Source organism: Danio rerio, chromosome 4 (genome assembly GCF_052040795.2).
Source record: "Danio rerio strain M-AB ecotype USA chromosome 4, GRCz13ab, whole genome shotgun sequence".
In the NCBI taxonomy this organism is placed as follows: domain Eukaryota; kingdom Metazoa; phylum Chordata; class Actinopteri; order Cypriniformes; family Danionidae; genus Danio; species Danio rerio.
Genome location: NC_141024.2, coordinates 513,680 through 527,987, shown reverse-complemented (window position 1 = coordinate 527,987; position 14,308 = coordinate 513,680). Strand labels below are relative to the sequence as shown.

General features: G+C 43.9%; 1 protein-coding gene across 2 annotated transcripts in view; it reads right to left on the bottom strand.

Annotated features, from left to right (window-relative positions):
* Window positions 1-499: 499 nt before the first annotated feature.
* Window positions 500-14,308, bottom strand: part of lrig3 (leucine-rich repeats and immunoglobulin-like domains 3) — a 41,902-nt gene continuing 28,093 nt past the window's right edge. The window contains exons 9-19 of one of the 2 annotated variants that reach the window (XM_087247209.2): window positions 13,859-13,939; window positions 13,334-13,405; window positions 13,178-13,249; window positions 12,822-12,985; window positions 10,519-10,848; window positions 8,588-8,869; window positions 8,004-8,483; window positions 5,919-6,080; window positions 5,637-5,777; window positions 4,279-4,455; window positions 500-1,294 (exon numbers count right to left, since the gene is read on the bottom strand). In XM_087247209.2, coding sequence (XP_087103335.2) covers window positions 1,260-1,294; window positions 4,279-4,455; window positions 5,637-5,777; window positions 5,919-6,080; window positions 8,004-8,483; window positions 8,588-8,869; window positions 10,519-10,848; window positions 12,822-12,985; window positions 13,178-13,249; window positions 13,334-13,405; window positions 13,859-13,939 — 1,996 coding nt within the window. In that variant the 3' untranslated portion in view covers window positions 500-1,259. 2 annotated transcript variants of the gene reach the window in all.

The following is a 14,308-nucleotide window of genomic DNA, read 5'->3' as shown; positions in this document are numbered from 1 at the left end:
GGGGAACTGATCAACTACACTGGCCGCAGTGCATGAATGAGTGTGTATGGGTGTTCACTAGTGCTGGGTTGCAGCTGGAAGGGCATCTGATTAAAACTAAAACATGCTGGAATAGTTGTCAGTTTATTCCATTGTGGCAACCCCTTATAAATAAGGGTAAAACAAAGGAGAATGAATGGATGATTGAATGTATTTAGCGACATCAGTGGTCATTCAGTGAACTGCAGCTGTCAACATACAAGAAAGTGCCATGCGGTGTAAAACATATGCTGGAATAGTTGGTGGTTCATTCCGCAGTGGTGACTCCTGATAAATAAGGAACTAAGGCGAAGGAAAATGAATGAATGAATGATTAATGTTGGTTTTTCATTTTTTACATTTAGCAGACGCTTTTATACAGAGACTTACAATTGAGGAGGCATCAGCGACTCTAGTAGATTTGTTGAACTGCTGGCAGAATTTGACGGTTAGTCATATTTTTTTCTTCAAGACAGATTGGTGTAATTTAAAGAGCCTATATTAGAGATTTCTGTCGTTTTTCTCAGTGTGTAACACAGCTCTAAGTCAATTAAAACAACTTGTAGTGTTTTAAAGCTGAAAGTGCAGCATGTAAAGCGATTGTGTCCCCTGACCCTAACTCCTCTAAAAGTATTACAAATGATCACAACTAAAATAATATCATCAAAAAGGCACCATAAAGCAGAAGAAAATATCATGCAAATATAAAAAATACCAAAACTATTATATGTGCAGCACCAATGATGTGATCCAAGACCTGTAAGGATATGAGGGCCACCATAGAGGACTTCTAGAGGTCTCCATAATCCTGGACCAGGTCGCATCCTGAGCAGATGCTGTGGTGGTCATGAGAGCATGATTCCTGAAGGACCCCAGTGATAGACGAGTCCACCAGCCTGAACACCCGCTGGTGACCTACTCACACCTGCAGCTTCTCCACGATGGACGTCCAGCATTCTCCAGTCTCCAGCGCCTAGACTGCAGCTCTGCACAGGAAGTTTGGCCAGAGGAGAAATGGTCGTGTCCAACTGAGCCTGTTTCTTTACTTCACTTTGGTCAGTTGGTGAAGTTTGCTCCTCCACTGTCGCCACTGGCTTGCTCAGTTTGGCTTGTGGAGCTGCACATGGATGGATTTGCTCTTCAGTGTTTGGACTCTCAGCAGTGAAGATTAAACCACGCTGAGCTGAACTAAACTCTCAACACTGGACTGACACAGCTTCAGTTCACTAGAACTTCAGCGCTCAGCTGCTGAGACACAGTCTACACTGTAGAAGCGCTGGAGAAATAAAGATGAACTGAATTGATTATAAAGCACAACATTTGTTTTTAATCACTAACGCTCCATTCACACGGGGTGTCAGAGTCAGCGCTTCCCATTCACTTTAAATGGGTGACGTCAGACGTTGCCGAACTACATAGTGGATCCGTCTGCGCCGCTTCAGAGGTGTTGCTCGCTGCAGAAGTTGGGACTAGCTCAACTTTTCAAGTGCAGACGGAAGCATCAGCCAATCAGATCGCTGTATGCAAATACACCAGCTAGACAGTGGCCTATTGCTGACTGAATTTCATTGGCTGACGCTGCTATGACGATCGCTTCAGCCCCAACTTCAGACACGCCTTCAGTCAAGCGTTGACGCTGAAGCCCCGTGTGAATGGAGCGTAAGGTTTCTCAGCAGTCCTCCGAATATAACCCAAGCAAATGAAACCTTTTCAAATGTCACTTAGAATCACTTAATATCACTTAAATAGTATAAAATCTGAAGACATCATGTACTTTGAGGGTTCTTCAAAGTAGAGGTCTGCATTAATAAATTTCCGAATAAATCGCGGGAGCGGTCGGTAACGGGTTTAATTTGGGACGGGAGCGGGCTGTCTAGCAATATCACGGATATCTCTATGCGAATGAGAGAGAGAGAGAGAGAGAGAGAGAGAGCTTGGTGCTTGTGTGTGTGTATGTTAGTGCGCGCGCGCGAATGAGAGAGAGAGAGAGCTTTCCCAGATAGCAAAATACACTCGGACCAGTTCCGGCTAGATTCTCGCCTGCCGGAGACTTACCACTCGGCCCGGCTCCGACTGCCGGACTCCGGATGCTTGTGGACTCACTGCCCGATTCCGGCCCGAATCAATCGGGCCAGATGCGGCGGCCGTAAGTGAGCCGACGCTGCCGCATCCACGCAGGTATCGGCCCGAGAGTAATGTGCGCTGCGGCCCGGAGCTGGCGCGACTCAGTATTTATTTACCTTTATATAAAGCCTTTTGGTATTACATTGGTACTTGATACATGGTATTACAAGCCTTTGAGTTGATATAACAGCAAACGCCTGTGTGTCTGCTTGGTGCTTGTGTGTGTGTTAGTGCGCGCGCGCGTATGAGAGAGAGATTTGTCTGTGTGTGTGTGCTTGGTGCTGTGTGTGTGTGTTTATACAGACTGGACTGTACAGCTGGGGGATTTTCGGTTTTGTTCTCCCCCGCTCTTTAGCGGGATCGGGCGCGGCGGGCAGAAAACAGGGCGGGTCGGGCAGCGGGACAATAAATTCTTTATATAAGCAGGAGCGGTCGGATTCGGGCTAAAACCTGGCGGGTGCGGGCGGGAGCGGGATTCAACATTTAGTCCCGTGCAGATCTCTACTTCAAAGCCTTTTTCAAGCCTTACTGAAAACAAAGACAAGCTGAAATCACATTTACCCATTAGATGATGTCGCTGATCACATAAGGGATTCAATCAAGCGCATAAGGTTCAGACCGCTTCATAAAATAATGCTTGCAATAATAACCTGCAACCTATACTACATGATGATGATTAATAAAAGCACGAACACAGAATGAAGACGACGCGAGTGTGTAGCAGCTCATGGAGTGTTTATTGCGTACTATAGTTTGTGCAAACGGTGCTTTACTTGAGCTCCAAGCAAAAGCCAAAGCTGAATAAACCTCCTGCCCAGCCCAGCGGCTTCTCTACAGCGCTGACGCTCTGCAGTCATATTTACACTATTCATTTACAAAATATAGATCTGTATAAAAAGCCATACACGGGGTTTCTCTGTACAAGCGTTGCTCATTTACATTCAGCTCTCTGTGAGGTAGAGGGGGTTCTGGCGGAGCGAGCGAGTGCTAGGAGCCCAGGGGTGTTGTGGGATTGCTGTCTATCGTCCGGCTGTCGAAGGGCTGCTCGTAAACACTGCTGTGTGTGTGTGAGGGTGTGTGTGTGAGCTCCTCCTCTGCGTGTAGAGCTGCGTACGGGTTCTCGTGGAGGATGACGGCGCTGTGATCCTGTGTTGGACGCCACGCCGCTTTCCCAAACGTACCTGAGGCCACAGGAGCGCAGCGTTAGCAACACCAGCACACACATGCTTAGCCATCAATGCATTCAGTGAGGAGTTAGTCACGGTGAGTTGTTTGACAATAATGTATAGGCGAGGTTATGATGTAGCATTATTGTCTAATAACTGAACAGATCAGAGTGTATTATTGTGCTGATCTCCGCTGTTGAGATGTTGCATTTGACAGAGTGTCAGTCAGGTTTTGTTGTCCACAAACCTGTGTATAGCATTAGTGTCCTGATTCTGTTGTGTTCTGATGTGATTTTTGACTGTTGTAGCTGTGAAATAACTCTAGTCATTCATTCATAGAGTGATAAGGAGATGCACTGCACTCCAAACCTGCCGGAACTACTTTATAGTGCCATTGTTTTCATACAATCACACAGCTAGAGTGCTCCACAGACAATCAGAATCAAACATTCTGCAGTATACACTCCCCGGCCACTTTATTAGGTACACCAACTGCTCGTTAACACAAATGTCTAATCAGCCAATCACACGGCAGCAGCAGCTCACTGCATTTAGGCATGTAGACATGGTCAAGACCATCTGCTGCAGGTCAGACTGAGCATCGGAACTTATTTAAGTGACTTCGAGCGCGGCATGGTGTACCTAATAAAGTGGCCGGTGAGTATATAATAAATACAATTAATATAATAATAATATAATATGATGTAAGAAGCGTAATTAATGCATCATGTGTATAGCTGTACACACAATAAAGCCACTTTCATTCATGCTAGCATTATCAGTGTTAGCTGTAGCGCATTACAAGTAACAAAAGAGTAACTCATATAGGACTACTGTTACATCACACACACACACACACACACAATAACATATCACACCACACACACTTACAACAACATGACAACAATAGCCTGCATCTCACACACACACACACACACACACACACACACACACGTGTTTGTGAACTCACCCATGTATGACCCAGAGCGGGGCAGAACACACTGGTCCGTCTCGCAGTCGTCCACACAGGAAGGGATGTCGTGCGGCAGCATCATGTGATCGCAGGGATCCAATGAGGAGCTGCAGGTGTAGAAATCCCTCTTCCTGCTGTAGGAGTCTGAGAGGAGACGCGGCTCCGACACACACACTGCAGAGGAGGAACCATCAACACACACATCAGAGCTCTGGGTTTATAATGTACGTGTGTGTGTGTGTGTGTGTGTGTGTGTGTGTGTGTATCTCTAAAAAGTGTGTGAATAGTGTGTTTATTGCTTATCAGTGTGTGTGTGTGTGTGTGTGTGTGGGCATATATAGTGTGAATAGTGTGTGTATATAGTTTGTGTGTGTATAGTTTGTGTTTTACTTTCACCAGAGAGACAGAGAGTGTGTGTGTGTGTGTGTGTGTGTGTGTGTGTATAGTGTGTGTTAATCTCCTACCAGTGTGTGTATAGTGTGTGAGTATCTCTAACCAGTGTGTGTGTCTCTAGTATGTGTTTATATTGTGTGTATAGTGTTTGTGTGTGTATCTCTCACCAGTGTAAAGTTTGTGTTTTTCTCTCACCAGTGTGTTTGTGTATCTCTAACCAGTGTGTGTGTGTGCCTGTGTGTGAGTGTGTGTGTGTGTGTGAAGCATCTGTTTAACTCATACCAGAGTGTGTATAATGTGTGTATCTTTTACCAGTGTGTGTGTCTGGTATATGTATATGTTGTGTGTATAGTGTGTGTGTGTGTGTATATAGTGTGTGTATCTCTCACCAGTGTATGTGTATAGTGTTTTTCTCTCACCAGTGTGTTTGTATATGTCTAAGCAGTGTGTGTGTGTTGTGTGTGTGTGTGTGTTTGTGTGTGTATGTATGGATGGATAGTTTGTGTGTATCTGATATTGTGTGCGTGTGTGTGTGTCTCTTATCAGTGTGTGTGTGTGTGTGTGTGTGTATGTGTGTGTGTGTATATGTATATATGGATAGTTTGTGTGTATCTGATATTGTGTGCGTGTGTGTATCTCTTATCAGTGTGTGTGTTTGTGTGTGTGTGTGTGTGTGTATGTATGTATAGTTTGTGTGTATCTGATATTGTGTGTTTGTGTGTGTATCTCTTATCAGTGTGTGTGTGTGTGTGTGTTATATGTGTATCTCTCACGGGTCGGAGTAGGTGTTTGTGTGCCATGTGTGTATCTCTCATTATTCTGTGTGTGTGTGTCTCACCAGTGTATGTGTCGGGCAGCTCTGCGCTGTAGTGTATGTATATATGGATAGTCTGTGTGTATCTGATATAGTGTGCGTGTGTGTATCTCTTGTCTGTGTGTGTGTTTGTGTGTGTGTGTCTCACCAGTGTATGTGTCGGGCAGCTCTGCGCTGTAGTGTGCTCCCGGTGTCAGCAGTGAGCCGACGGGCCCCTGATAATGGCAGAGCAGAGGGTCGATCGCAGCCTCCAGATCCGCTTCACTGCCGGTGTCCAGCTGACAGAGGCCTGCGGGAACACACACACACACACACACACACACGGAGACACACACACACACATTTTTTTTAATTAGTAAATTTTAGAAGTATAAACTAAATGATGTCCTTCTGCATATGAAGTGATCAGAGGTCAGAGGTCGTGTCTTACTGTTCATGTCTTTGGGCGGCATGTAAAAACCCCCGATGGAGGAGCTGATGAACTGATGGCTGCTGCCGCTCTCAGACGGCAGCATATACCCGTCCTGCCGCTCCGCCAGCGTGCCCTGAGACGACAGGTAACTGGGGATATCTGCTGGGAGATTCGTCTCATCTGCACAACACACACACACACACACACACACACACACACACACAGATAAAGCTACTGGGGTGCCCGCCTTCTGGCATAGGAGCCAATCAGTGATCGCTATATGGCAAATAAAGCCCGCCTTCTGGCATAGGAGCTAATCAGCGATCGATATATGGCAAATAAAGCCCGCCTTCTGGCATAGGAGCCAATCAGTGATCGCTATATGGCAAATAAAGCCCGCCTTCTGGCATAGGAGCCAATCAGTGATCGCTATATGGCAAATAAAGCCCACCTTCTGGCATAGGAGCCAATCAGTGATCGTTATATGGCAAATAAAGCCCGCCTTCTGGCATAGGAGCCAATCAGCGATCGATATAGAATGACAATTCTCAGAGGGAGGGGCTCGGACCAGATGAGAGTTTCTGCAGATTTTGTGTGATACGAACATTCAGAAATGAAACTAAAGACACAGTTTGTTGTTTAATTTTATTGGTTATTCCTAATATGAAATGTAATCGTAAGCTTTGGCAAGTAGTTTTGGAGTATTTGATGTTTCCTCATTTAAACAGAATGCCTGAGCATACTGCACGAGAGGCGTTTCAAAGATGGTCGCCGAGTGAAATGACTTGGCTTAAAGAGACTTTGACAAAATACAGCACAAAATATTAATTAAAAACAAACAGTCGTCTATTTCACTCTTGTGACTTAAAAATAAGTTATTTTTGATTTGAACATGATTTTACAATGAAAATAAACGACTGAATGAACAAATAAATTAAATAGAAAACAGTGTCTAATGTTAATTTAAGCCATATATTAGCTGAGAATTTAAATAAACTGTTATTATCTGCGTTTATACATACATGATCATTTTAATAATTTATAATAATTCGCCTGACGTATCTTTTGTTTACACTGCACTGAAAGTCAAGCACAACTCTCACCACTACAGCGTGAGATGTTTTCTACTGTGTGCACTTGGAGGGCGCAAGAGCATCGGTCCACTGCCGAGCCATGCACGCACCGCTCCCAACATGCACACGTCTCCATTGGAAATAATGAACTTTACTGTGGAAAAGACGCAATATGTGAACGGCCTGCATGTGTATTATCCTCGGTATAAACTCAGAACTTTAAATTAGCACACAATTGCAATTATTTTGTTTAGTTGCAGCAGCTTTGTTCTGTGCAAAAGAAACGCTGCGTTGAGAAGCCTTTACGATTAATTAACCGTAATAAATTTATGGGGTTAATAGAGGAATCGGCTAATCATTGCATCCCTATTAATGATATCAGTGCATTGTACAAAAGGCCTTTTCTACAAACATATCCAAATGTTTTCGGCTGCCCGCACCACTCGCTTAATGTCAGGTGACTCGCGCTCTGCGCAGCCGTCAACTGCAGCTCGTGCTGTATTGAACAGAGACGCACGCCACTTCATTACTATAGCAGCCGTTATTCGACTGAACTAAATTCATTTTTGATGTCTTGGTCACTTTTTGGGGGGCAGGAACAAATTGCCTCGGGGGCCGGGTTTGGCCCTGGTCCAGTGGCTGGGAATGAGCTTTTTACAGTGTCTGGTGTAACGTTAATGTTAATTACAGATGAATTTGGCCATGGTGTAAATACACAGGCAACTTACAAGCTGATTACCACATTATATCGTTATGATAACAGGATATCGGTGATTTCCTGAAGATAATAATTATGCAACAGGTCTCATATGATCAATCTCATATGAAGTAAGAGCTCGCCATGACATATGATGACGTGTGTGTGTTGTGGTGCTGTCCCATTTCTCTTGGGTGAATCTAAAGCCCTTCCCTGTCACACTCTGTTTCAAGAGCCAAGAGAAAGGGCTAGGGGTAAAAAATAGATTGGAATTGGTGTGTGTGTGTGTGTGTGTGTGTGTGTGTGTGTGTGTGTGTGTGTGTGTGAACTGACCAGTGTTGGTGACGCTGCAGTCCTCGTTGCGCCGGCGTGTGTGGTAAATAATCACGACCCACACTAGAGATGTCCCCACCACACAGCACACCACTGCGATGATGACGATGCCTACTGTGGTCCAGCCGTCATCCTCAGGGCCCCGTCCGCTTCCCGCGGCCCCCACAGCCCCTCCCCCTGCCGGCCCTTGGTCACAGTTAGGATTGGGCAGGACGGAGAGCCGCAGGTTTCCACGCTCTGTGCCCAGCGGGTTAGACATCTCACAGGTGTAGGTGCCAGCGTCGCCCTCTGCTGCGTCCACGATGATCAACAGCTGGTTCCCTGCGGCGAAGAAGTGGCGTTCAGTGGCCTGTAGGGGGCTGTCGTCTTTGGTCCAGTTGAGGCGCGGTGGAGGACTGCCGCCCGCAATACACTGCAGCACCGCCGTCTCGCCCTTCGCCACCGCACGGTCCAGCAGCGGACGCAGGAATGAAGGCGTTTCTGGAGGATAAACAACACCAAATTCACAGCGATCAGAAACAGAGCACACACACTCTACACACTTCTCTAACCATCATTATTAAAACCGACATGCACATACTCACCAAGCACCGTTAGCGTAGCATTAGCAGAGATAGCTCCAGCTGTGTTCTGCGCAGTGCAGCTGTAGACACCGATGTCTTCTGTTTTCACGTCCACAATGAAGAACACGTCGTCTCTGGGCATGACGTGCATCCTCCGCTCGCGCGCCGCTGGGAAATCAGTGCCTCCGTCTTTCTGCCAGGCGATCTGCGGAGAGGGGTGTCCACTAGCTGCACACTCCAGACGAGCAGTAGCCCCAGCGCGGATCGTCAGGTCCATCGGCGTCTTGGTGAAGAACGGCAGCACTGCGGAGAAAACACATCTGCTTTAAAAAACTAGCCTAGAGCGCCATTTGCTGTTAACGATTAGCCTAGAGCGCCATTTGCTGGTAAAAACTAGCCAAACTACAATTAAAAACTAGTCTAGGGTGCTGTCGAAAAGTAAGCCTATCTAATGTCAAAAACTAGCCTAGAGCACCATCTACTGGTCAAAACCTATTTACTGTTCAGAACTAGCGTAGAGCAACATCTGTTGTTAAAAACAAGCCTATCTACTATTACAAACTAGTTTAGAGCGACATCTACTATTAAAAACTGGTCTAAAGCGCCCTCTGCTGTTAAAAACTATTCTAGAGCATCATTTGCTGGTAAGAAATAGCCTAGAGCGCCATCTGCTGTTAAAAACTAGTCTATCAACTACTACAAACTAGTCTAGAGCGGCATCTGCTGTTGAAAACTAGTCTAGAGCGCCATCTGCTGTTAAAAACAAGCCTATGTACCATTAAAAACAAGCCTAGTGCGCCATCTGTTGTTAAAAACTAGTCTATCAACTACTACAAACTAGTCTAGAGCGGCATCTGCTGTTGAAAGCTAGTCTAGAGCGCCATCTGCTGTTAAAAACTAGTCTATCAACTCCTACAAACTATTCTAGAGTGCCATCTGCTGTTGAAAACTAGTCTAGAGGGCCCTCTGCTGTTAAAAACAAGCCTATCTCCTATTACAAACTAGTCTAGAGCGCCATCTGTTGTTAAAAACTAGCCTATATACTATTACAAACAAGTTAAAAACTAGCCTAGAGCGCCATCTTTTGTAAAAACTAGCCTATATACTATTACAAACAAGTTAAAAACTAGCCTAGAGCGCCATCTGCTGTTAAAAACTAGCCTATTTCCTATTACAAACTAGTCTAGAGCGCCATCTGTTGTTAAAAACTAGCCTATCTACTATTACAAACTAGTTAAAAATTAGCCTAGAGCGCCATTTGTTGTTAAAAACTAGCTTATATACTATTACAAACAAGTTAAAAACTAGCCTAGAGCGCCATCTGCTCTTAAAAACTAGCCTATATACTATTACAAACAAGTTAAAAACTAGCCTAGAGCGCCATCTGTTGTTAAAAACTAGCCTATCTCCTATTACAAACTAGTCTAGAGCGCCATCTGTTGTTAAAAACTAGCCTATCTACTATTACCAACTAGTTAAAAATTAGCCTAGAGCGCCATCTGTTGTTAAAAACTAGCTTATATGCTATTACAAACAAGTTAAAAACTAGCCTAGAGCGCCATCTGTTGTTAAAAACTAGCCTATCTACTATTACAAACTAGTTAAAAATTAGCCTAGAGCGCCATCTGTTGTTAAAAACTAGCCTATATACTATTACAAACTAGTTAAAAATTAGCCTAGAGCGCCATCTGTTGTTAAAAACTAGCCTATATACTATTACAAACTAGTTAAAAATTAGCCTAGAGCGCCATCTGTTGTTAAAAACTAGCCTATATACTATTACAAACAAGTTAAAAACTAGCCTAGAGCGCCATCTGCTGTTAAAAACTAGCCTAGAGCGCCATCTGCTTTTAAAAAGTAGGCTCAGTATCCACCCAGAGAGAATCGTGATACATTCAGAAATCTTTAAAATGATTCACAAATGCACTGATATGGAGTTTGGCGGCACTTACTGTTGACGGTGAGTTTGGCTTTGTTGGAGTATGAGGAGCCGAAGTGGTTGGAGATGACGCACTGGTAACGTCCCTCGCTGGTGAACTCCACCTGCCGCAGCTGTAGTGTGGTGGTGTACTCGGTCAGTTCGCCCGTCTCTCCGGCCGCGGCGCGCACGTGGGCCTGGTTCTGGATCTCTGGCTCACTCAGCAGCTCGTTGTCTTTCTTCCAGGCAAAGGTCATCGGGGAGTCGCTGGAGCTTGCGGCCGAACACACGAACGTCACGTTGTTGCCTTTAATGGCCGACTGGGTCTCTGGCTGAACCGTGATCTGCGGTTTGGGGAAATCATCTGAGCAGAAAGTAAAGATCACACAGTCAATGCTTCAGTTTTGATTTCATTTTACAGCTGTTTCAAAGTTTACGGTTGGTGATTTAAAAAAATCATATTACACTTATATTACACTATATTACACAGAAAACATCAACATTTTCAGAAATAATCAACATTTTCTCTGTGACTATGAATATGCGTTAATCTGCTAACAAAACGATAACTTTCTGTTAGCTAAACCACAACTTTACTTCAGAAATGTCTTTCAAAACAGCACATCAGTGCTGCAAAAGAGCGAAAATACAAGTGAAAATGAAAGTGAGGCGCAGACTAGTGCACACTTATAAGCTGTATTACCAAAAACAATCAGATTTTTATGGTGGTAACTGCTGTTAAAAACGAGCCGAGGCTTGTCTGCTGTTGAAAACGTGCCTAGAGCGCCATCTCCTGTTAAAACAAGCCTAGAGCACCATCTGCTGTTAAAACTAGCCTAGAGCGCCATCTGCTGTTAAAACTAGCCTAGAGCGCCATCTGCTGTTAAAAATTTGTCTAGAGCGCCATCTGCTGTTAAAACTAGCCTAGAGCGCCATCTGCTGTTAAAACTAGCCTAGAGCGCCATCTGCTGTTAAAAATTTGTCTAGAGCGCCATCTGCTGTTAAAACTAGCCTAGAGCGCCATCTGCTGTTAAAACTAGCCTAGAGCGCCATCTGCTGTTAAAAATTTGTCTAGAGCGCCATCTGCTGTTAAAACTAGCCTAGAGCGCCATCTGCTGTTAAAACTAGCCTAGAGCGCCATCTGCTGTTAAAACTAGCCTAGAGCGCCATCTGCTGTTAAAAATTTGTCTAGAGCACCATCTGCTGTTAAAACTAGCCTAGAGCGCCATCTGATGTTAAAAATTTGTCTAGAGCGCCATCTGCTGTTGAAAACTAGCCTAGAGCGCCATCTGCTGTTAAAAACTAGCCTAGAGCACCATCTGCTGTTAAAAACTAGCCTAGAGTGCCTTTTGTTGTTTAAAACTAGCTTAGAGCGCCATCTGCTGTTAAAAACTAGCCTAGAGTGCCTTTTGTTGTTGAAAACTAGCCTAGAGCGCCATCTGCTGTTAAAAACTAGCCTAGAGTGCCTTTTGTTGTTTAAAACTAGCCTAGAGCGCCATCTGCTGTTAAAAACGAGCCTAGAGCGCCATCTGCTGTTAAAAACTAGCCTAGAGTGCCTTTTGTTGTTTAAAACTAGCCTAGAGCGCCATCTGCTGTTAAAAACGAGCCTAGAGCGCCATCTGCTGTTAAAAACTAGCCTAGAGTGCCTTTTGTTGTTTAAAACTAGCCTAGAGCGCCATCTGCTGTTAAAAACTAGCCTAGAGTGCCATGTGCTGTTGAAAACTAGCCTAGAGCGCCATCTGCTGTTAAAAACTAGCCTAGAGTGCCTTTTGTTGTTTAAAACTAGCCTAGAGCGCTATCTGCTGTTAAAAACGAGCCTAGAGCGCCATCTGCTGTTAAAAACTAGCCTAGAGTGCCTTTTGTTGTTTAAAACTAGCCTAGAGCGCCATCTGCTGTTAAAAACTAGCCTAGAGCGCCATGTGCTGTTGAAAACTAGCCTAGAGCGCCATCTGCTGTTGAAAACTAGCCTAGAGCGCCATCTGCTGTTGAAAACTTGTCTAGAGCGCCCTCTACTGTTAAAAACTAGCCTATCTACAACTAAAAATGAAAGTGAGGCGCAGACTAGAACACATTTATAGATTGTATTACCAAATCCTATTTTTATGGTGGTAACTTAATGAAATATGACGACAGACATCCAAAGCTTAATTTTAATATCTCAATAGAAGCTTTGAATGTAAACATGACGTGACAACACGACGTCTTTAATAAGAGCTATCAGAATAACTGGTATTTCTAGTGGTTAAAGAAGTAGTGTAGTTCCAGTGTTAATGCAAGAAGAAGCTGACTCAAGGTGTACATTGTCCAGTGTAATGTGTGTGTGTGTGTTCAGCTCACCGCACACGAACTCATCCTGGGCGATGCTGAAGACGCTCCTGCCCTTCAGCAGATGTGGATGGGCACAGCTGGCGTTCAGCAGAGCCAGGAAAGCCTGTTCTGCCACCCAGAGAGAAAACCACTTCAGCTGGCAGTCACACAGCAGGCTGGAGGTGTTCAGGTGCCTGACGGACACACACACATACACAGGTTCACAACACAATACAGACAAAACATGCCATCCTGCTGCTGCGTATTACTGCAATTACATTTGTGAACAATGTTTGTGTGCTGTTCAGGATCCAATCTCGGATATGATGTATCAAGGTAAGTGTGCAAAGGTCTCTCTCACACTCTCACACACACAGTATACGTACAGCTCGCTCAGCTTCTTCATCTGAGAGAAAGCATTGGCCTGGAGAGACATGATGGCGTTGTTGCTCAGATCTCTGTCATAGGAGCACAGAGGAGATGATTAGAAACACAATAAACATAAATCCCCTTCATCATCATAGAGTTAAAGAGATGCTCACAGCTGCTCCAGCATCTCCAGACCAGTGAAGGACTTTCTGGTGACCGATCGGATGCGATTCCCTTGGAGAAACCTTAAAATAAAGGGAGACAATGAGAAATGGTTAGCAAAGCTATGCAGAACATCTGAATTAATGATAATGCTGAAAATATGAAATCACTTATACATTAAATAACAGAAACACTTCAGCTGCCTCCACAGATTCTCAATTAGGTTTAAGTCAGGACTCTGGCTGGGCCACTGCAAAACGTTAATATTTTTGTCTGCTAATCATTTCTTCACAACTTTTGCTGTGTGTTTTGGATCTACAACTGAAATGTATTTATTATATATATATATATATATTTGCTTGATTTTATTTACTTATTTTTCTTTTCCCCCAGATATTTGAGAATGATGATTGTTTGTTTTGTGTTATTTAATAAAAAAAACTATCAAAATAAAATGTGTTTAAAAAATAAACAGTATTTTCTGACACATTTACAACAATTCAGATTAAAAACTAATGGAGTTTGTGGAAGCGTACAGTTTGCGCAGGTTGTCCAGAGCAGAGAAGGGGCCGTTCATGTCCTCGATGGTCCACGAAATCTCATTAAACTTCAGATCTCTGAGAGAGAGAGAGAAAAACCACACTGTTAAAATCCACACCCAGAGAGCGGCAGTCGTAAAGCTGCAGTGTGTTCATGTGTACTGCTAAAAATGAGCTGAAAAACAGACAACACAACCCTGATACTGACACTTTAAAACAAGCAAACACACACAGCCTCTCAATCAAACAGGCCTGTTTACTGAATATAAACTACAATAACAGCTTGTTTATGTCATAATAATGCTGTGCTGGCAAGATTACTTATGAATTATCATCAGCTACTGATTACAAATTACAAAAAATAATCTAATGTAGACAGTAATATAATCTCTTAGATTTTATATTCATGTTAGTGTACTCTGAGTACTTTTGGATTACATTTAGATT